Here is a 15,350-nt window from a genome sequence, read left to right on the forward strand (position 1 = left end):
TGGGTCTTGAGAGACCTAGTTGTTGGCTCTTTGCCTTGGAAGCAGACACGGGACCCTCCCTAAGGGACTCTTCCTCTGTAACCAGGTGACGAGGCAGGAGTGAGGAGGCTTAGAAAGTGCCTTCTTCATTCTCCACAAAGGGTTATTCACCTGGTAGCACCTGGGTGTGACATTCCCCTGGCACCTGAAGGCCAGGCGACAGGTGTCCATGTCCTGAACAGGCTGACTATTTCTCTGAAACAAAGTACTGTGGTTTCTGGGCAATACAAGGGGCTGAAGTCAGAAGTGTCTCAGGACAGACTTCCATGTGGAGCCTGGTGCTAACAGCGTCTCTTAGTGACTACTGCAGTCTTAAGAATCAGGCCACTAGGTTCTCAACCTCCCTAATGCTGTAGCCCTCATATTGTAATACAGACCCTCATATTGTAGTGACCCCTAACCATAAAATCATTTTCCTCACTCCTTCATAATTGTAGTTTTGGTACTGTTATGAATTGCAGTGTAAATATCTGAGTTTTCCAATGGTCTTAGTTGACCCCTATGAAGGGGTCATTTGGGGTCATGACCCACAGGTCATGAGAACCACTGCACCAGATGCATCTTCTGAACCACTTTATTTTTTTTAAAACTTGGTACATTGTAAGCAACTTGACATATCCAGCACATGAGCCAGTCTGTCTGCCATCAGGACCACTAATTTTAGGCTCTGAGTTGGATCCTGGGAAGGAGGTTGGTGGGGCTTGTAGGCGAGGGAGAAATCCCATCTCTGCTTTTACTAGCTGGCTGGCCGGCAAAGGAGGGCCATGTCCTCTGGGGCAGACAGCTATATTCCTTAAATAAGCGGGATGGGAAAGGGCTCCCCTAGGTGTGAAGTAAGTGCCCAGGAGCCCAAGCTCCGCCTGGGTGCTGTGGTCATTCAGAAATTTTCCCAGAAGTGACCTTGTGTCCTTGCTGACACATTTGTACCCCGCCTCCAGTCCTGTGTTTCCCCTGAACGGCACTGTTCCAGCATTCCCTCTACTTCCTAAGGTCTCTGGACCAGAGTCCACATCTCTTACCATTTCCTATTATGTCCCTTCTGCTGACGAGACACTCCACTCAGGCCTTACATCTCAGCCTCTCCACTGGTGCCCCGCCCTTCATGTGCACAGGCTGGCCTCTGTGTCCTTGTCCACTGCATGGTCTTGCATGGCAGCCTATATAGAGAACATGATGCTACAGCTTTGTGACATGCACCATAATTTGGGGGCTGTATCTGCTCGCTCACCTGCTGTGCCATAAACAGCATCTGTAGGCTGTGTGTTCAGTGATTAAGAGGGGGCCTGGCACACAAGGAGCTCAACGACCCTTACCTCCAGAGGTACTGCTTACAGGGTAGTTTCCAAGCAAGCATCTGGTGGCTCTGTGAATTCCCAGATAGGTCCAGCACATTCTCTGACAGCCGCAGCTTCAGAGAGCAAGGGCTCCAGGGGCCAGCGATTTTTGCTCTCTGTGGCCAGTCCAACCAATGGTAGAGTTGTGTGGGTATTCAGTGCCTGCATCCTCACAAAGCACCCCCTCCCCCCAGGCCATTGCCCCACAGTCTCAAAGAACCATTTTTGCCTTGGAAAGTGGTGCTGAAAGCAGAGAATTCTGGGAACTCTGTGGACAGGTGTGTGCTGCTTGTGCAATTCTGTTTCCCACAACCTCCTCCCCACAGAGCAGCCTGTTTCCCTTTCAGCTGCCGAGGAATGCCCAAAGCTGGGGTCATATGGTCCATCAGACTCACTTGCATTTTGGAGCAGACAGCCTCGTAGCGGCTCCTGTTGACAGAGCGCTCCTGGGGTGTGCTGAGATTCTAACTGCTCATCCCTGTTCCCTGCAGCCTCCATGGGAGTTCGATGGATGATTGGTGTGACAGAAATCGACAAGGGCTCTGCCTACGGCAACATCGACAACAAACGGAAACAAACGGACTGATGTGGAAAAGTCACCTCCAGAGGGAACCGTGGGGGACGGCTGGCCTCTGCTTAGCCTTTGTAGCAGGGCTCAGTGATGGAGACTGGGGGGCCCTTGCTGGGACAAACAGAAACCACAGCCCCTCTGGTCACAGAGTTTTGCCTCAGCGCTGGATGTGAAAGGAAGACGGGTTTAGACCTTTCCCCTCCCCTCCTCCCTGTGTGATATAGTGGTTTTGGTTATGTCTCTTTTCAGTTGCACACGTGTGTGTGTGGAGGGGGGTGCGCGCGCGCGCGCGCGTGTGTGTGTGTGTGTGTGTGTGTGTGTGTGTGTGTGTGAGAGAGAGAGAGAGATGGGATGAGGAGAATGGGTGTGTGGTTGTGTGTGCACTGTGACCCTGTGACAGTAGGGTCTGGGAGGCTCCAAGGAAGGGCAGGGCCAGGGTGGAAGGGAAGGTGTCCCTGTCACCCCATGGTGCTGCGTCTTCTCTAACCCTCAATTGCCGGAGACAGAGTGAAAAGTGCTTTGGGTAAGATGACTAAATTATGCCTCCAAATAAGAAAAAGGATTAAAGTGTTTGTCTGGGTTGTCTGTGGCAAGTGTTTACACAAATCCTCTACCCTCCACTCTGCCCTGGATTTAGGCATTCCAGATGGCAGCCACTCACCAGCTCTGCTCCTGGTGGGGTTTGCTGGGAGCTTGAGTTAGGGACATAAACGGACAGGTCACTTGAGGGTTATGTGTGTGTGTAGTAACTTGTCAGTGTCGTGAAGGGTTTGTTAGGGCTCACAGTTCAAGGGCACAGTCCGTCATGGTGGGGGGGTCATTGCTGTAGGAAGGGGAGGAATCTTGTCAGAGAGAAGAGACGAAGGCTAGTGCTTACCTCTCTTACTCAGTTCAGAACCCCAGCCCATGAAGAAGTGAAGCCAGAGGCTATGATAGGTCTGCCTCCACCTAACCAATTAGTCTAATCTTAGATTACCTGCACAGGCACAACTGGAGACTCATCTCCTAGGTGACTCTACATCCTGTCGACTTGATAGGCAGCATTAAGCACCACAATGTTATACCAGTACAGTGACATTACCTGCGAGAGATGTGGGCAGAGTGAAGACAAGGATGCTGGGACACCAGCCAAGCGCTTCCTTGAGACACAGAGAGGACAGTCTTGATGAGACGGCGTCCACTAGCCTTGAAGGTCTTAAGCTTTGAAACGGAATGTTATGAAAACATCAGAAACAGTCACAGGAGTGGGGAGGCCCTTGAAGCAAGGGCAGGGGCATTTTACAAAATGGCATCACACCCCTCTCCAGCTCTCCTGCGGTACCCAGGAGCACAGGTGAGCCCAATCTGGGGCTCTGCTCTCCTCTACACTGAGTTTTTGGTGGGCTCCTGTTATAGCACAGGGAGGGGGTGGGGTGCTCTTCTCAGCAGTGTTTGTAGAGTGGCCTGTGGCAGACATTCGCAGACTGAGGGTTATCAGCAGAGGCCAGATGCAAACAAAACAAGAAGAAAAAAGACAGCGACATTCTGAAAGGGATCAGTTATAAGAAGGAGGAGCTACACACACCACCTGGTACAACCCCCTAGAAAAGCTGCCCATGGGATCCACAAAGGCACATCCTGTCCAGAGTCACTGCAGACTTAAATATCTGTGCAGCCATACATAGTCATGTCTGACTATGACCTTGAAGAGCCAAGGGGGATGACCTGAGGTAAGGGACGGCAATGTATTATCAACATAGATGAGTTCGAGCTTGCAGAAATCAGAACATCAGGCGCTGAGTCGGGTACATCTGCCCTGCCATGAGCCCCTGTAGGCCTCCCCTGGACCCTAAGGCCACTTTAGCTGGGACCTGAGCTAGCACAGCTTGGTCATCCAGCCTACTGGCCTCCATGGGCCCGACTGCCCATCTGTAAAATGGGAATGATATTCACCCCTTGGGTTGCTGCAAGGATATGGGAGGCTCACCGTGAGAATGGAAGATCGTTGGATAAATCAGGTGAAGGAAAGGAAGGTAGCTTCTAAGTTGTGACTTCTCGAAGTACCTGGCAAGAACCAGACAGTGGGACAACTGCTCACGTCTCTCTGGTTTTGACCTGGACTTCGGTGGCATGTCAGAGACATTTTAGGAAGACTGACTGACTGGGTAGTGGTGTTCTGAGTGAGGGGGTCCCTGGCAGCCTGTGACTCAATGCTGGCATGGCCTGGCTCTGTCCCTAGCCTATTCCCCTGATGCAGAGTGGGGGATTTTGCAGTGTCCTCCGAAAGAATATTGGCAGGATGACCACAGGGAGAACCAAGGCTCACTGAGAGCCTACTCCGTTAGCTTTTCAGAAAGTCATTTTCTTTCCATGTGCTAACTAACACAGACCTGGAATAACTCTTGACTCCATCACTTCTAAATTGAGCAAAACCTTGGAAAGGGAAGAGGATATTCAAAATGCTACAACATCTGCATCTTTCTTTATGCTCACCGGGGTTTGAGGGATTGATCATAATATTAACTTCAGTGGTAACTGTTCAGCTCAAACTGGTCACAGGCAGCTTCCAGTACCAGGAAGAGTAGGACAGAGTAGGCTCAACACAGGCTTCCGAGCTTGTCCATAAAGGCAGTGGATAGAGCTGGCCACTGGGTTCTTTAGAATAGACGAGGCACCACCAAAGCACTATGCATGTTACTTCTATTACCTGCCAGAATAAAAGTTAAGTGGGGAGGTGGCCCCTGGGCTTAGCAAGCCTCCTGCAGGACCAGGACAGTCTGGAGGAAGGCAGAGTGCTGCCAGGACTTGTATCTGAGAGTTGGAGTTTGAAGGGGGAAAGATGGATGGCTCTACATCTGAGGCTGCCTCCGGGCTGCCTGTTCTCCCCACGGCATTGTGAAAAGCACTTCCCAAGTTTAACGTCTCAAGTGGTCTGAAGACTGGTAGAGCAGATGGTGACGTGTTGGCACTGGCTCCCTCTCTGACACCTCAGGCTCAGTCGTGACTCAGTGCGCGGCACAGGCAAGGCTGAGCCATGATGACAGGGGCTGCCAATCATGGCCTCAGGACCCAGAGACAACTCAGGCGCCAGTTTGAGTGAACAGCCTTAATGCAAAGGTCCCAGTGTCTACACAGATGGGAGCCTGGCGCCCCTTTCAAGGTCTGTATGGTTGGCTGTCCCTGCAGACCCATGGTGCTCAAATGGGATGTTCACCAGTGACAGTCAGGGCCTCTCATCTCAGACTTGTCTTTGCCTCTTCCAAACAATCACTTACGAGTTTCAGACAGTTGCCTGCATGTTTGTTATCGGGATTCTTCCTTACATAGGTAAACATCGAGTGTTTGAAGATGTCTGAAATCATTGCCCATAACAGGGCAATTTTCTGAAAATGCTTTCCCAGACTTCGATGGAGACTGTTTCCTTTTTTAAATTAGAATGAATGAGGCTCCAAACTGACCTTCAAAGTGGATAGCAGGCAGAAGGGTTGAGCTGGCTTTGTAGACATAGTTCTTCTGTCCACAGACAAAGCAGAAAGGCAGGGGCTCCATCAGCACAGAACCCCTGGCCTGCCTGGTGCCCACCAACACCTCACATGCACTGCATAACCATGCCAGCCACACCTGATCGCGTCCTCAGCACCATGCGCACACCGACTCTGTCCTCACTTTAAAAAATTTAGCCAAAAGCTAAATTGTGCTTTGATCTACCCTGCACCAGCCGTGACAAGAGCGGCTTAAGGCCTGAGGGAATCACTGGATTTCTGCTGGGCCCCAAACACCCAATGTCGTTCATGGCACTGGTTACCAACCAGCAAAGGGCCTGTTTCGTGATAGCTGTCTAAAATTATTATTTTGGTCAAGAACACAGCCTACAAATATGCCACCTAAATAGTGTGAGTCTTTAGGAAATCATCTGAGGCTGGGAGAGCCTCCGGGGCCCAAGGCTTCATCAGGTGCCCCTCTGAATACTGACTACAGAAAGGGCACAAGCTTAGAAACTTAACCACAGAATGCCTATCATCTGAGCATTCTCTTTCCTAAAGCATCATGGGAAGTGCCTTAAGCAGGGGTTAGGCTGAAATAACTGAGCTCTCGGTACAAGGACAAGCTTGTAAGCAGGGGAAGGATAACCGGGGACTAACTAGGTCCCTGTCCTGCTGCTGCCTGGTCCTGGTTAGTACTGACACTGTGCACTGACTAAAGGCATGCATCTGCTGCCTGCTTTCATCTTCCAGTGTTTAGCAACATCTCCTAGAGCTGTGTGAGGAAAGGTTTTCACCCGGCATGGCTTACACGGGTTAGAGCTTTAAGACAGTCATACCCCATAAGCTACAGTAGCCAGTTTTGAAAGTTCTGGCGTCTACACCGAGCTCAACATACAGGAGGTGAGGGCTGAGAACAGTGAGGGCCTTAAGTGGCGATTCCTTCAGACTTCCAAAATGAACCAAACTGTAGACGTACTGCTTTCCTTTTTTATATTCCCTAGATTTTAGGCAGGTATGTACCACATGCTCCAGGGCACCTGGCAGTCCCCAGTGGTGTTTGAGGGGCCATTCTACCCAAGGCCTTGCAGTAAGAAAAGCTAAGGACACAATCCAGTGGCTTAGCTAGGCTCTCCAGCCTGCTGAGCCCCTGCCCGTGAGAAGACCAGCACTCAGGAAGATGAGAGATCTGAATTCCCAGGTTGGTGCAGCCTCCTGCAGACACAGGCATGGCTGACAGGTGCAGGAAGGAGAGAGCTAAGATGGGTATTTTTGGACTGCTTTGCCTGTCAAGGAGGAAAGGCCAAAACAAGGGAGGGCCAGCATGAGGCGTTCAGGGCAGAGAGGTGCTGTGGGTGAGCAATGGTGTCTCCTGCCTGACCGCAATCATTCCCCAGGCTTGGGGGTTACTAAGACTCAGTACAGGGATGATCTTTAAGGGGAGGAAACAACTGGGGGTGGGGAGAGGAGGGGAGGCAGTGAGGAGGAGGATGAACAGGACTTACAGATCACTTTGTCAGCGCATTCTGGGAGGTCAAACAAGAGTGACTTGGTGTGGGGACGAAGCAGTGGCTGCACTTGGATGGCCAGATGCACTTGCCAAGTACTTTATCAGACCAGGAAGCTTGACTTTCAAGTCGCACAGAGCGAAAGGACAGAGGATGCACTGCCTGTAATATGCCCTCTTATTCTTTACTGGGCACGGTGGGCCGAGCAGAAATAAGATTAATGAAGTGTCCAGCAGGTAAAGGCACTGCCACCAGGAGACGACGAGTTCATCACGGTTGGAAGGGGAAAGAACCTGTTCCTGCAAGGTGTCCTCTGGCCCTCACACACTTGCTGTGGCACATGTCCAGGTACCCTGCATGTCCACCTGGTCGCCATTTGCACTGCCTACTGCTCTACAGCAGTCCTCTTGCCACATTGCAGGGCTGAGCAGCTGCCACCAAGACCATGTGACCCACACACCAACCATTAGTCCCCTTCCTCTGCAGACTTCCAGGCAGACTTTGGGGAGTGTAGCGGCGGCAACCAGCCTTGGTGTTTGTGCTACGACCCGTTTTCTTACTGAGAAGTTACCCTTAGACATAGGCTTGTTAGACTGGTGGATTCTTTTTAATCAGCATTTTGTCTTCAGCGTCTTCTACCCTTACAATTTTCTGAAAGATAGGTAAACTAAACCCAAAGCATATAGAATGACAGTAGCCATAAAGATCAGAAAAAAAGAGAAAATATTAATGAAACCAGAAGTTGACCAGCTGGACAGACCTTTATCTAATAAAGAGAAGACTCAGGAGCATGCGCAGACAGCAGCCATCTGGACGCCAAGTGTGACGGGCAGAGAGCAGACGACCATCTGCCAGGAAGCCAGAGGACTTGGTGAGGCTGAGTAGAGACCCTAAGATCCATTAAAATAAAAGTCAGAACAGACCTGCAGCAAGTCCAGAGTAACTTGCAAACCACCCTGCACAGATGCTCAGCCCCGACTGAGGGCTTTGTGGGGGGGTTCTACCCAGGACCCAAAAAGACGAAGAACACCAACCTGGGCCATCTCTGAGGAAACAGAGGCAGAGGCAGAGAAGTATCAGTTCACTGTAGGAAGGCTACCCTGCCCTGATAGGGAGCCAAAACCCCAGAAACGAGAGTCACAGATCAAAGCCCTCTGCACATCCAGAGGGACTGTTGTAAATGAACAGTGGTGACAAAGAAAGGGGACTCACACGACTGCCAATTAGATTTTCACATGTCTCGATAAATGGATGGAGCCTACAAAAGCAGCGACTACAACTTTACAAAGAAATCAACAAGGCCACAGGATATGAGATTTAAACAACAAACAAACAAACAAACAAACAAACAAACAAAAATCACTGTATCCGTGTCCGAGTGCAAAGAATGGCTGAATGTGGATTCAGATGTTATTTCCACTCACAGCACCATGAAGAGATCCATAGAGGGCAAAGATGTCTCTTCAGCAGAGAAAAAAATTTGGGCCCCTGAATATTGTTTTATACAAAAATTAAAGAGCAAGAGGCCTATTTTAAGAGCTAAATGAACTGCTGGGTCGGCCTGTGGTTTCTTAGACATTCTACCACAAGCACAAGCCATCAAGAACAAGATGGTGAGTGGGCTTCTAAAAATACAAGCTTTTTTAGTTCTCATAGACGTGACAAATAAAATAAAATACCAGATAAGCCAGAAACTGGAGAAAGACATCTTCATGCTTCAGATTAGGTGAAGGGGTTTACTCAAGAGTATGCCAGAAAACAAAACGCTTGCAACTCAGCAAGATGCCAAATAACCTAATTTTAAATTTGGCAAGGTATTCAAATAGGCTTTTCCCCCAAAAGGGAGACAGTAGTGGGGTCAGCAAGACAGCTCAGTGGGTAAAGGAGTCTGCGGCCAAACCTTAGGACCAGAGTACAGTGTCCCAGGACACACAACATAGTGGAAGGAGAATCGACTCCAGCAATTTATCCTCTCTTGACCACATACGTGTTGCAACATGCGTATGCACTGATGCACACATGTGTGCACATACATGGGCAATACATAGATATCCATCCATCCACAGACAAGACATAGATGAATGACCATCGGGCACACTGATTAAACTTCTCCATCAGAAGGAATCAGAACGACAAGGAAGTGGCTTCACTGTCACTAGCAAGCCTACGGTCAAAGAGCGTGGCAGCATGGGATGGAGATCTGAATGTCTCACAGTGCTGGAAGAACACGACAAGACGGTCACTTTGGAAAAAGTTTCTGAAAACACGGGCTGACACACAGCCCGGCACACTTAATTCCTAACAGATGTGAAAACATCCACACAGACGCCTGTGTGTGCAAAGCAAATATGTCACCAGGGGGCAGTCTAGCACCCACCAAGTCCAGGGACAAAAGCACATGGCATTTGCATCTAGTGGAAGGGGGGTTGGCAGCCTCAGAATCCACCAAGCGAGAGAGGTCAGAGACCGCCATCCTGCATGATCCTAACTTCTCGGGATGCCCACAGTGAGCCAATTCCAGGCAGGGAGCGGCTGGGCTGCAGGAAGACAGGTGTGGACAGGTGGGGCAAATTCTCCTGTGGGCAACAGGCAGGCTCCAGGATTACACTGTGTGATAGCTCTAGGCTCTGGGCTCTGATAAAAGTACAGGTGAACCCTTTACATAATGTAAATTCACTTAAAAGACTATAAAAGAACATCTTAAATGAAGTCCTAATGTCTGTATGGATCCTAACTGGAATTCTCAGGGCAGAAGAGACCAAGAATACTTGACAATAACGACGCGGCCAGGGTTGGCTGCTGTATGTCAGGAGCAAGTGCATGATCTAAAGAGACCTAGGGACTAAGGGCAAGCACTAAGACCAGCAACGGTAAAGAGAAACGCCATCGAAGACAATATCCAGCTACTTCCGAGTCCTTCCTCCAGAGTCAGGTTATGCTCTGAAACCATGGTGTCCGGCCTATCAAGAGATCGCGGCACTGTTCCCCTTCCATCCCCTTCCGTACCTTAAACACTGTGATGTGCTGTCAGCCACAAACGCCTTGGGCCACACTCAGAGCTATCCTGTGACGCTCATGGCCCACAGGCTGCAGGTTAGACACACCCAGCTCAGCGTCCCACTGGGCAAGCTTGGCTGTGCTGTTTCTACCGAGTGGAATCAAGTGCAGGGCAGAGTGGGGAAGGGCAGACTTCTGTAGGCCGCCCTGCTCTTAGGCCGTGAGCCAGTAACAGACGCTGACTTAGCTTTCCTAAAATAAACCATTTATTGAAAAAGAACCTTGTCTTCAGCTTCACTTACGAGCCTTTGCATAACAAACCTGCAGCTTTCCAACAAGGAGGCTCCACAGTCAGAGCCAACGAACAGGAGGTTGAAATAAAGGTCCCGGACACCCGGGAACACTACATGTTCTTCTGAACCCCAGGAGCTCAAAAACACTGTGCTGATGACACGGTTGGTTCTCAGTCACGCGAGGGTTGGAGGGGACAGAGGCGGTGGCCCGTGTACAGTAGTAATGGCACTTAACGTGCGGCTCCTTTAACCTCGTCAGCACTGTCACTCAGCAGGCGACAGGAGCAGCGGAAGTGAGGCTTGTCACCCTGTAGTCTTCAGTCCTGGGAGGTTAGGAAGGCCGCCTGCGCTGCAGTCTTTATGTAAATATTACATACAGTAGTGATCACGGGATTCTGTCCACACACTACTAGGCCACGGACTGGTTCACTTCACTCTTCATCTGTGCAAACCTGGGAGGAAGCAAGAGAACGCTGAGCCCCAGCTGGCACGAGCACGTTCCTGTATCTGCCTGTGTCCGGATGAGCATCTCTGGCCCACAGGCAAGGCCGAGTGGGTCCCTGGCACCAGCCTCCGACATGTGAGGGAACTCAGACCTCCTGAATGTCTGCTCTTGTGGAAGGCTGAGCTGCACACAGGACAGCTCCTTCAGGGCAATATATTTCATGGACTTCAGAGCTAAGAAGCCCTGTTCCTTTATCACCTGTCCCCAGTATCTCTTGTAGCCAGCCTACAAACGAGCCCATGTTCCGCCCACCCACCCTGTATCGGGGACTCCTGTGCAGGGTCCTTAGCTGCATACCGGTGTGTTCTCATCTCCCTCCCAACATTAGCAACACTGCCCCAGCAACACTTGTATGCCTGCTCTTCACTACAGCCGGTACTGCGGCAATCTCGACTGCCAGCCCTAAGCCACAAAATACCCACCTAAAATCCCAAACAAGTGTTTCAAACAAACCTTGATGACCTTGCCAAAGGGATGGCCTATGCCTAGGCAGCCTCAACCTGCTGTCCTTTGGCAGTGGATGCAACCTTCATATGACTCAAGGAGCCAGGTGGTGGGGCCACCCCAGACACCTCCAACCTGCTCTGCAGCCAGGCCCGTTCCAACTCCTCAGCACAGCTGAGGGCCACTCTCAGCCTGCAGTGCACCTTCCCCAGAGCGCTGTCTGACCAGGGCCACCAGCTATATTGTTTGTTAACTGAGAGCCCTCTGCTGCTCCTGCGTCTTTTCCAGCCTCATCTTCTATCGTCCCTAGCGTCCGCTTTCTTGTGCTCCCTCAGACCGAATGCACACAAAGCTCCTCAATGGCCCTGCCCGCTCCAGGCCCTCAAGCCTGACGTCTTGTCTGCCCCTCTGCCTGGCCACACCCTCTCAGAGATGGAGTTCTAAACCTTCAGCCCCACTTCCCATCACGAATGTGTCACCACTGAGCTCACAACAGTGACAGGTCCAAGATGGCCACACATTCTCGAGGGCAAAAACTATGCTGGCCTCCTGTCAACAGATCACGTAGAAGGGCCTTAGCAAGCATCTTACTAACTGAAGACCAATCTCTGATACATTAAGACATTTGGCTTCTGTCCTTTTAGACTTAAGTATTCTATATTTAAGTTTCCCAGTGTCTGTGACAGATGCAAAGGCAAACTTGAGTGTTTAACTCTGAAGAGGGTGATCTCAGCAACTGGGCAAACCTTGACAAAAGCGTGGTCGAGGAGCTGGCTGGCTGTCCACCGTATCTTCGGGTCACTTTCCAGGCAGTGCGAGAGAAAGGCCTTTCCTTCGGGGCTAAGCCTTTCCGGGATTGGTGGCTTGTGTCCCATCCCCACCTTGTACATAATCTGAAAGTTGTGTTCATACTCATGCCAAGGCCGCTGCAGAGACAGGGAAAACAAAAAAAAAAAAACAAAAACCAAAACAAACAGGCTTCATCATCACACGGTCACAGCGACAAATGCACAACCTCTCTCTAAGGTATCTCGAGAAGACATCTGTCAGGGGAAGCAAACACTTGCTGGCAGGAACAAACAGGAAACACATCACGCTCAAAGTGCATACAGTGTGTCAGAGCTTCAGTCAAAACACACACACACACAGAGCAGTCTGCCGTGTTCTGTTGAGACTACGTGTCTAAACAAAGGGAGGCAGCTACAGTCTGCACTGTGCTGGGATATGTATGCCTTTGGTTCTGTGTCACCTGAAGCTTGCCACCACAGAACTGAGAGATGATAAAACTCAATGGTTCTTTACCAGTTTGTGGAATTATGAGAATCCCATCGCCACAAATCTTATTTCGTTGTGACTATTGGGAAATGAGATTCGGGGAGAAGGAACTAGGCCTACATACACCCCAATTTACATGCTATTTTTTAGTTACTGCCAACATGTACTCTACAGCCCACCTGCTCTTCATGCTTGACTAAAATAAAGCAGGCGCCCCTCCCTCTCCATGCTAAGGGAAGAGGGAGCGTTCACCCTCTCTGAGCTCTTTCTATATACTCTCTCTGCAGCAGTAAGAGAGGCTGAGAACAAGCCCACTGTTGCCTAGCAACCCTCGTGCTCCCAGTCATTGTGCTACATAAGCAATACCAGACAGCAGCCACATACTGTGTGCCTGCGTACACATGCATGTACACACAGACAGACAGACATACACACACATGCACACGTACACCTGTGTAACTACTATCAAACGCATCGCACAGTTGTGCAACCAGCCACTCCTCAGCAGGACTGTCTCCAGAAGCCAGGTTTCCGTGCTCTAGGGAAGCGTGTTTAAGTCCCATCGTACAGAAAGCAGTTCCCCAGAGTGAGCTTCCACTGTCAACTTTTGTCTGAAGCATGACTCTTTTCTCACACCTCTCTTACAGTGAATTCATAAATATTATGTTATTCATGGGCTAAGGAAAAATCAATGCCACTTTTAATGCACTAATCTGGAGATGTGGATAATGGTCATCTGTTCCTTTTTAACAACCATGCTTCCTTCTTTAGTGTAGTTCACGGTAACAGAAACCTGGACTGGAAAGCGTTGGGTCCCCATGCACCCTCACCTATCTTGTCTCCCCACTTTCTCCTATTAGCTATAATTAGCTACAACTGGTGAATCAATGTCTGCACTGCTGCTAACACACAGCATCAGGGTTCACTTTCTGTCTCATACATTCTGGGATGGGAATCCATTATCTGCAGTGGTCTGAATGTAAACTGTCCCCCATAGGCAAAGTGTTTGAACACTTGATCCCCAGCAAGTGGGGATCTGTTTTGGAAGGTTGTGGGCTCTTTAGAAGGTGGGTAAAGACCTACTAGGTAATCTTGAGGTTTTACAGCTTGGATCCACTTCCTTTCCCCTCGCCTTCGTAACTGCTGTATGGTGTCACTAGCTGCCTCACATTCTTGCTCACCCACCACACCTTAAAGTCAGGATGGACTTTAAACTATGAGCCAAAGTGAACGAATGCTTTCTCTCTTAAGCTGTACTGTGAAGAAAGTCACTGACAGAGTAAGAAAGAGTTTCGTCATCCCAAGAAGCCCTTTCCACTGATTGTTTAGTCCTTCCCTTCCTACCCTTGCAACCATGATCTTTTGTCAACTGTGAAATAGGGCCTTGCCATGTAGCCCAGGCATGCCTCGTGACCCACCCACCTCAGCCTCCCAAGTGCTGTGGTTAGAGGTGTGTGCCTGCAGTCCTGCCTCCCACATTTCCTTGTTGGCTAAAGATGCTGAACCCTCATTATTAAAATATTTCTCCTTCTGAGAACTCCGTTCAGCTCCTTGCCTCTTTTATGGTTTGTCTGTTGTTTAGGAGTTCTTTGTATCGCCTCATATTACTGCTGTCAGACATGCAGCCGGTAGACTGCTGTCCAATTCTACATGCTAAGCCTTAACTTGGTTAACTACTTCTTTTTAGTGCAGAGGTTCTTGTATGGACATGCATGCTCGTGTGTGTTCACAGATCCATACTAAATGTGCATGGAGATCAGAGGCTGGCATCAAGTGTCAGCCCTCGTTGCTTTCCACTTCACTTTCTGTCAGGGTCTCTCATGAGCTGGAGCCCGTCGCTGTGACTGACTACGAAGGCTGGTTCTGAGCGCCATACATCCTCCTGTCTCTCCCTTTGCGGACATGTGCTTTTGTTGTCAGCATATTTTTTCTTTTTTTTTTTTTTTGAACATGCATGCAATGAATCTGATGCTTGCATAGAGGCGCCTTTCCAAATGGCCATCTCCCCAGAACCCGCACAGAGCACTTTGCTCTCACGAGGCCCCATCTGTTAACGTCAGCCTGGAATCCTAATCAAAAAGTCTTAAATAGTCCTCAACTTTGTCGGATCTCGCAGTTTCAGAATTCAGTCTTCCATGAAGGAATCTGATCCCTCTGGAGTTGTTCAGAGTATGGGATAAAGCTCTCCCGCACACTGGGATCTGTCAAATAGACTGTCTTGTCTCCATTTGTTGGCATGGGTAGGTTTGTGTTTCTCTGCTTAACCCCAACGCTGAAACTTATAAATTCACTCCTGGGAGCTCTCTGTGATGTGAAGCCTATGGACAGGTTGTTTCTGGTGCACAGGGGCTTACCTTGCCAGTCACCATCTCTATGACAACGCATCCCAGACTCCAGATATCTGCCGCACGTCCGTGGCCTTCTCCTTTGGCTCGGGTAATAACTTCAGGGGCCATGTAAGCTTTATAGTCAGATACAGGAATAGCAAGGGTTACGACACAGCCCTACACATCAACAGCACCAAGCAATATGTTGTTACTTCTCAGCAATGTCCTTCACCCAGGTACAGGCAGCAAATGTAGAAAGCTTTCATTTTCAAGTCAACTTGAGGGACATTTTAGGGACAGAATTTTGTTTTAAAAGCAACTCTGAATGTGAAAATTTCCAGTAAAGTTGTATTCTCAATGGAAACAGGGAATTAACCTAACATCAAACAAACATTGTATGACATTAGGTCATACAATATACCTAACATCAAACATTGAAACTGCTCGTTAAATCACCAGTTACCTGACAACCGCAGCAAGCAGTTGTCAGGTAACTGGTGATTTAACGAGCAGTTTCAACCCCACCAATGCTAAGCTCCTTCTGAGAGAGAGAGAGAGAGAGAGAGAGAGAGAGAGGCCTTCTTCAGGTCAGAGCT

The 15,350-nt window shown here is 49.6% G+C and overlaps 2 protein-coding genes across 6 annotated transcripts in view; one reads left to right on the top strand and one right to left on the bottom strand.

The window, feature by feature from the left end:
- Agpat4 (1-acylglycerol-3-phosphate O-acyltransferase 4) overlaps positions 1 to 2,539 on the top strand; it is a 101,674-nt gene extending 99,135 nt beyond the window's left edge. For 2 of the 3 annotated variants that reach the window (XM_085832880.1, XM_085832878.1), the window contains exon 9: positions 1,865 to 2,539. In XM_085832880.1, the coding sequence (XP_085689006.1) occupies positions 1,865 to 1,959 (95 nt within the window). In that variant the 3' untranslated portion in view covers positions 1,960 to 2,539. The remainder of the gene's footprint in view (positions 1 to 1,864) is intronic. The other variant, XM_021149365.3, reaches the window with a different exon arrangement.
- Positions 2,540 to 10,158: 7,619 nt separating this feature from the next.
- Map3k4 (mitogen-activated protein kinase kinase kinase 4) overlaps positions 10,159 to 15,350 on the bottom strand; it is an 88,026-nt gene continuing 82,834 nt past the window's right edge. For all 3 annotated transcript variants that reach the window (XM_021186230.2, XM_021186229.2, XM_029471203.2), the window contains 3 exons: positions 14,782 to 14,888; positions 11,899 to 12,078; positions 10,159 to 10,655 (listed from right to left, as the gene is read on the bottom strand). In XM_021186230.2, the coding sequence (XP_021041889.1) occupies positions 10,635 to 10,655; positions 11,899 to 12,078; positions 14,782 to 14,888 (308 nt within the window). In that variant the 3' untranslated portion in view covers positions 10,159 to 10,634. The remainder of the gene's footprint in view (positions 10,656 to 11,898; positions 12,079 to 14,781; positions 14,889 to 15,350) is intronic.

Source organism: Mus caroli, unplaced genomic scaffold, assembly GCF_978045245.1.
Source record: "Mus caroli unplaced genomic scaffold, Mus_caroli_1 scaffold_18, whole genome shotgun sequence".
Lineage (NCBI taxonomy): Eukaryota > Metazoa > Chordata > Mammalia > Rodentia > Muridae > Mus > Mus caroli.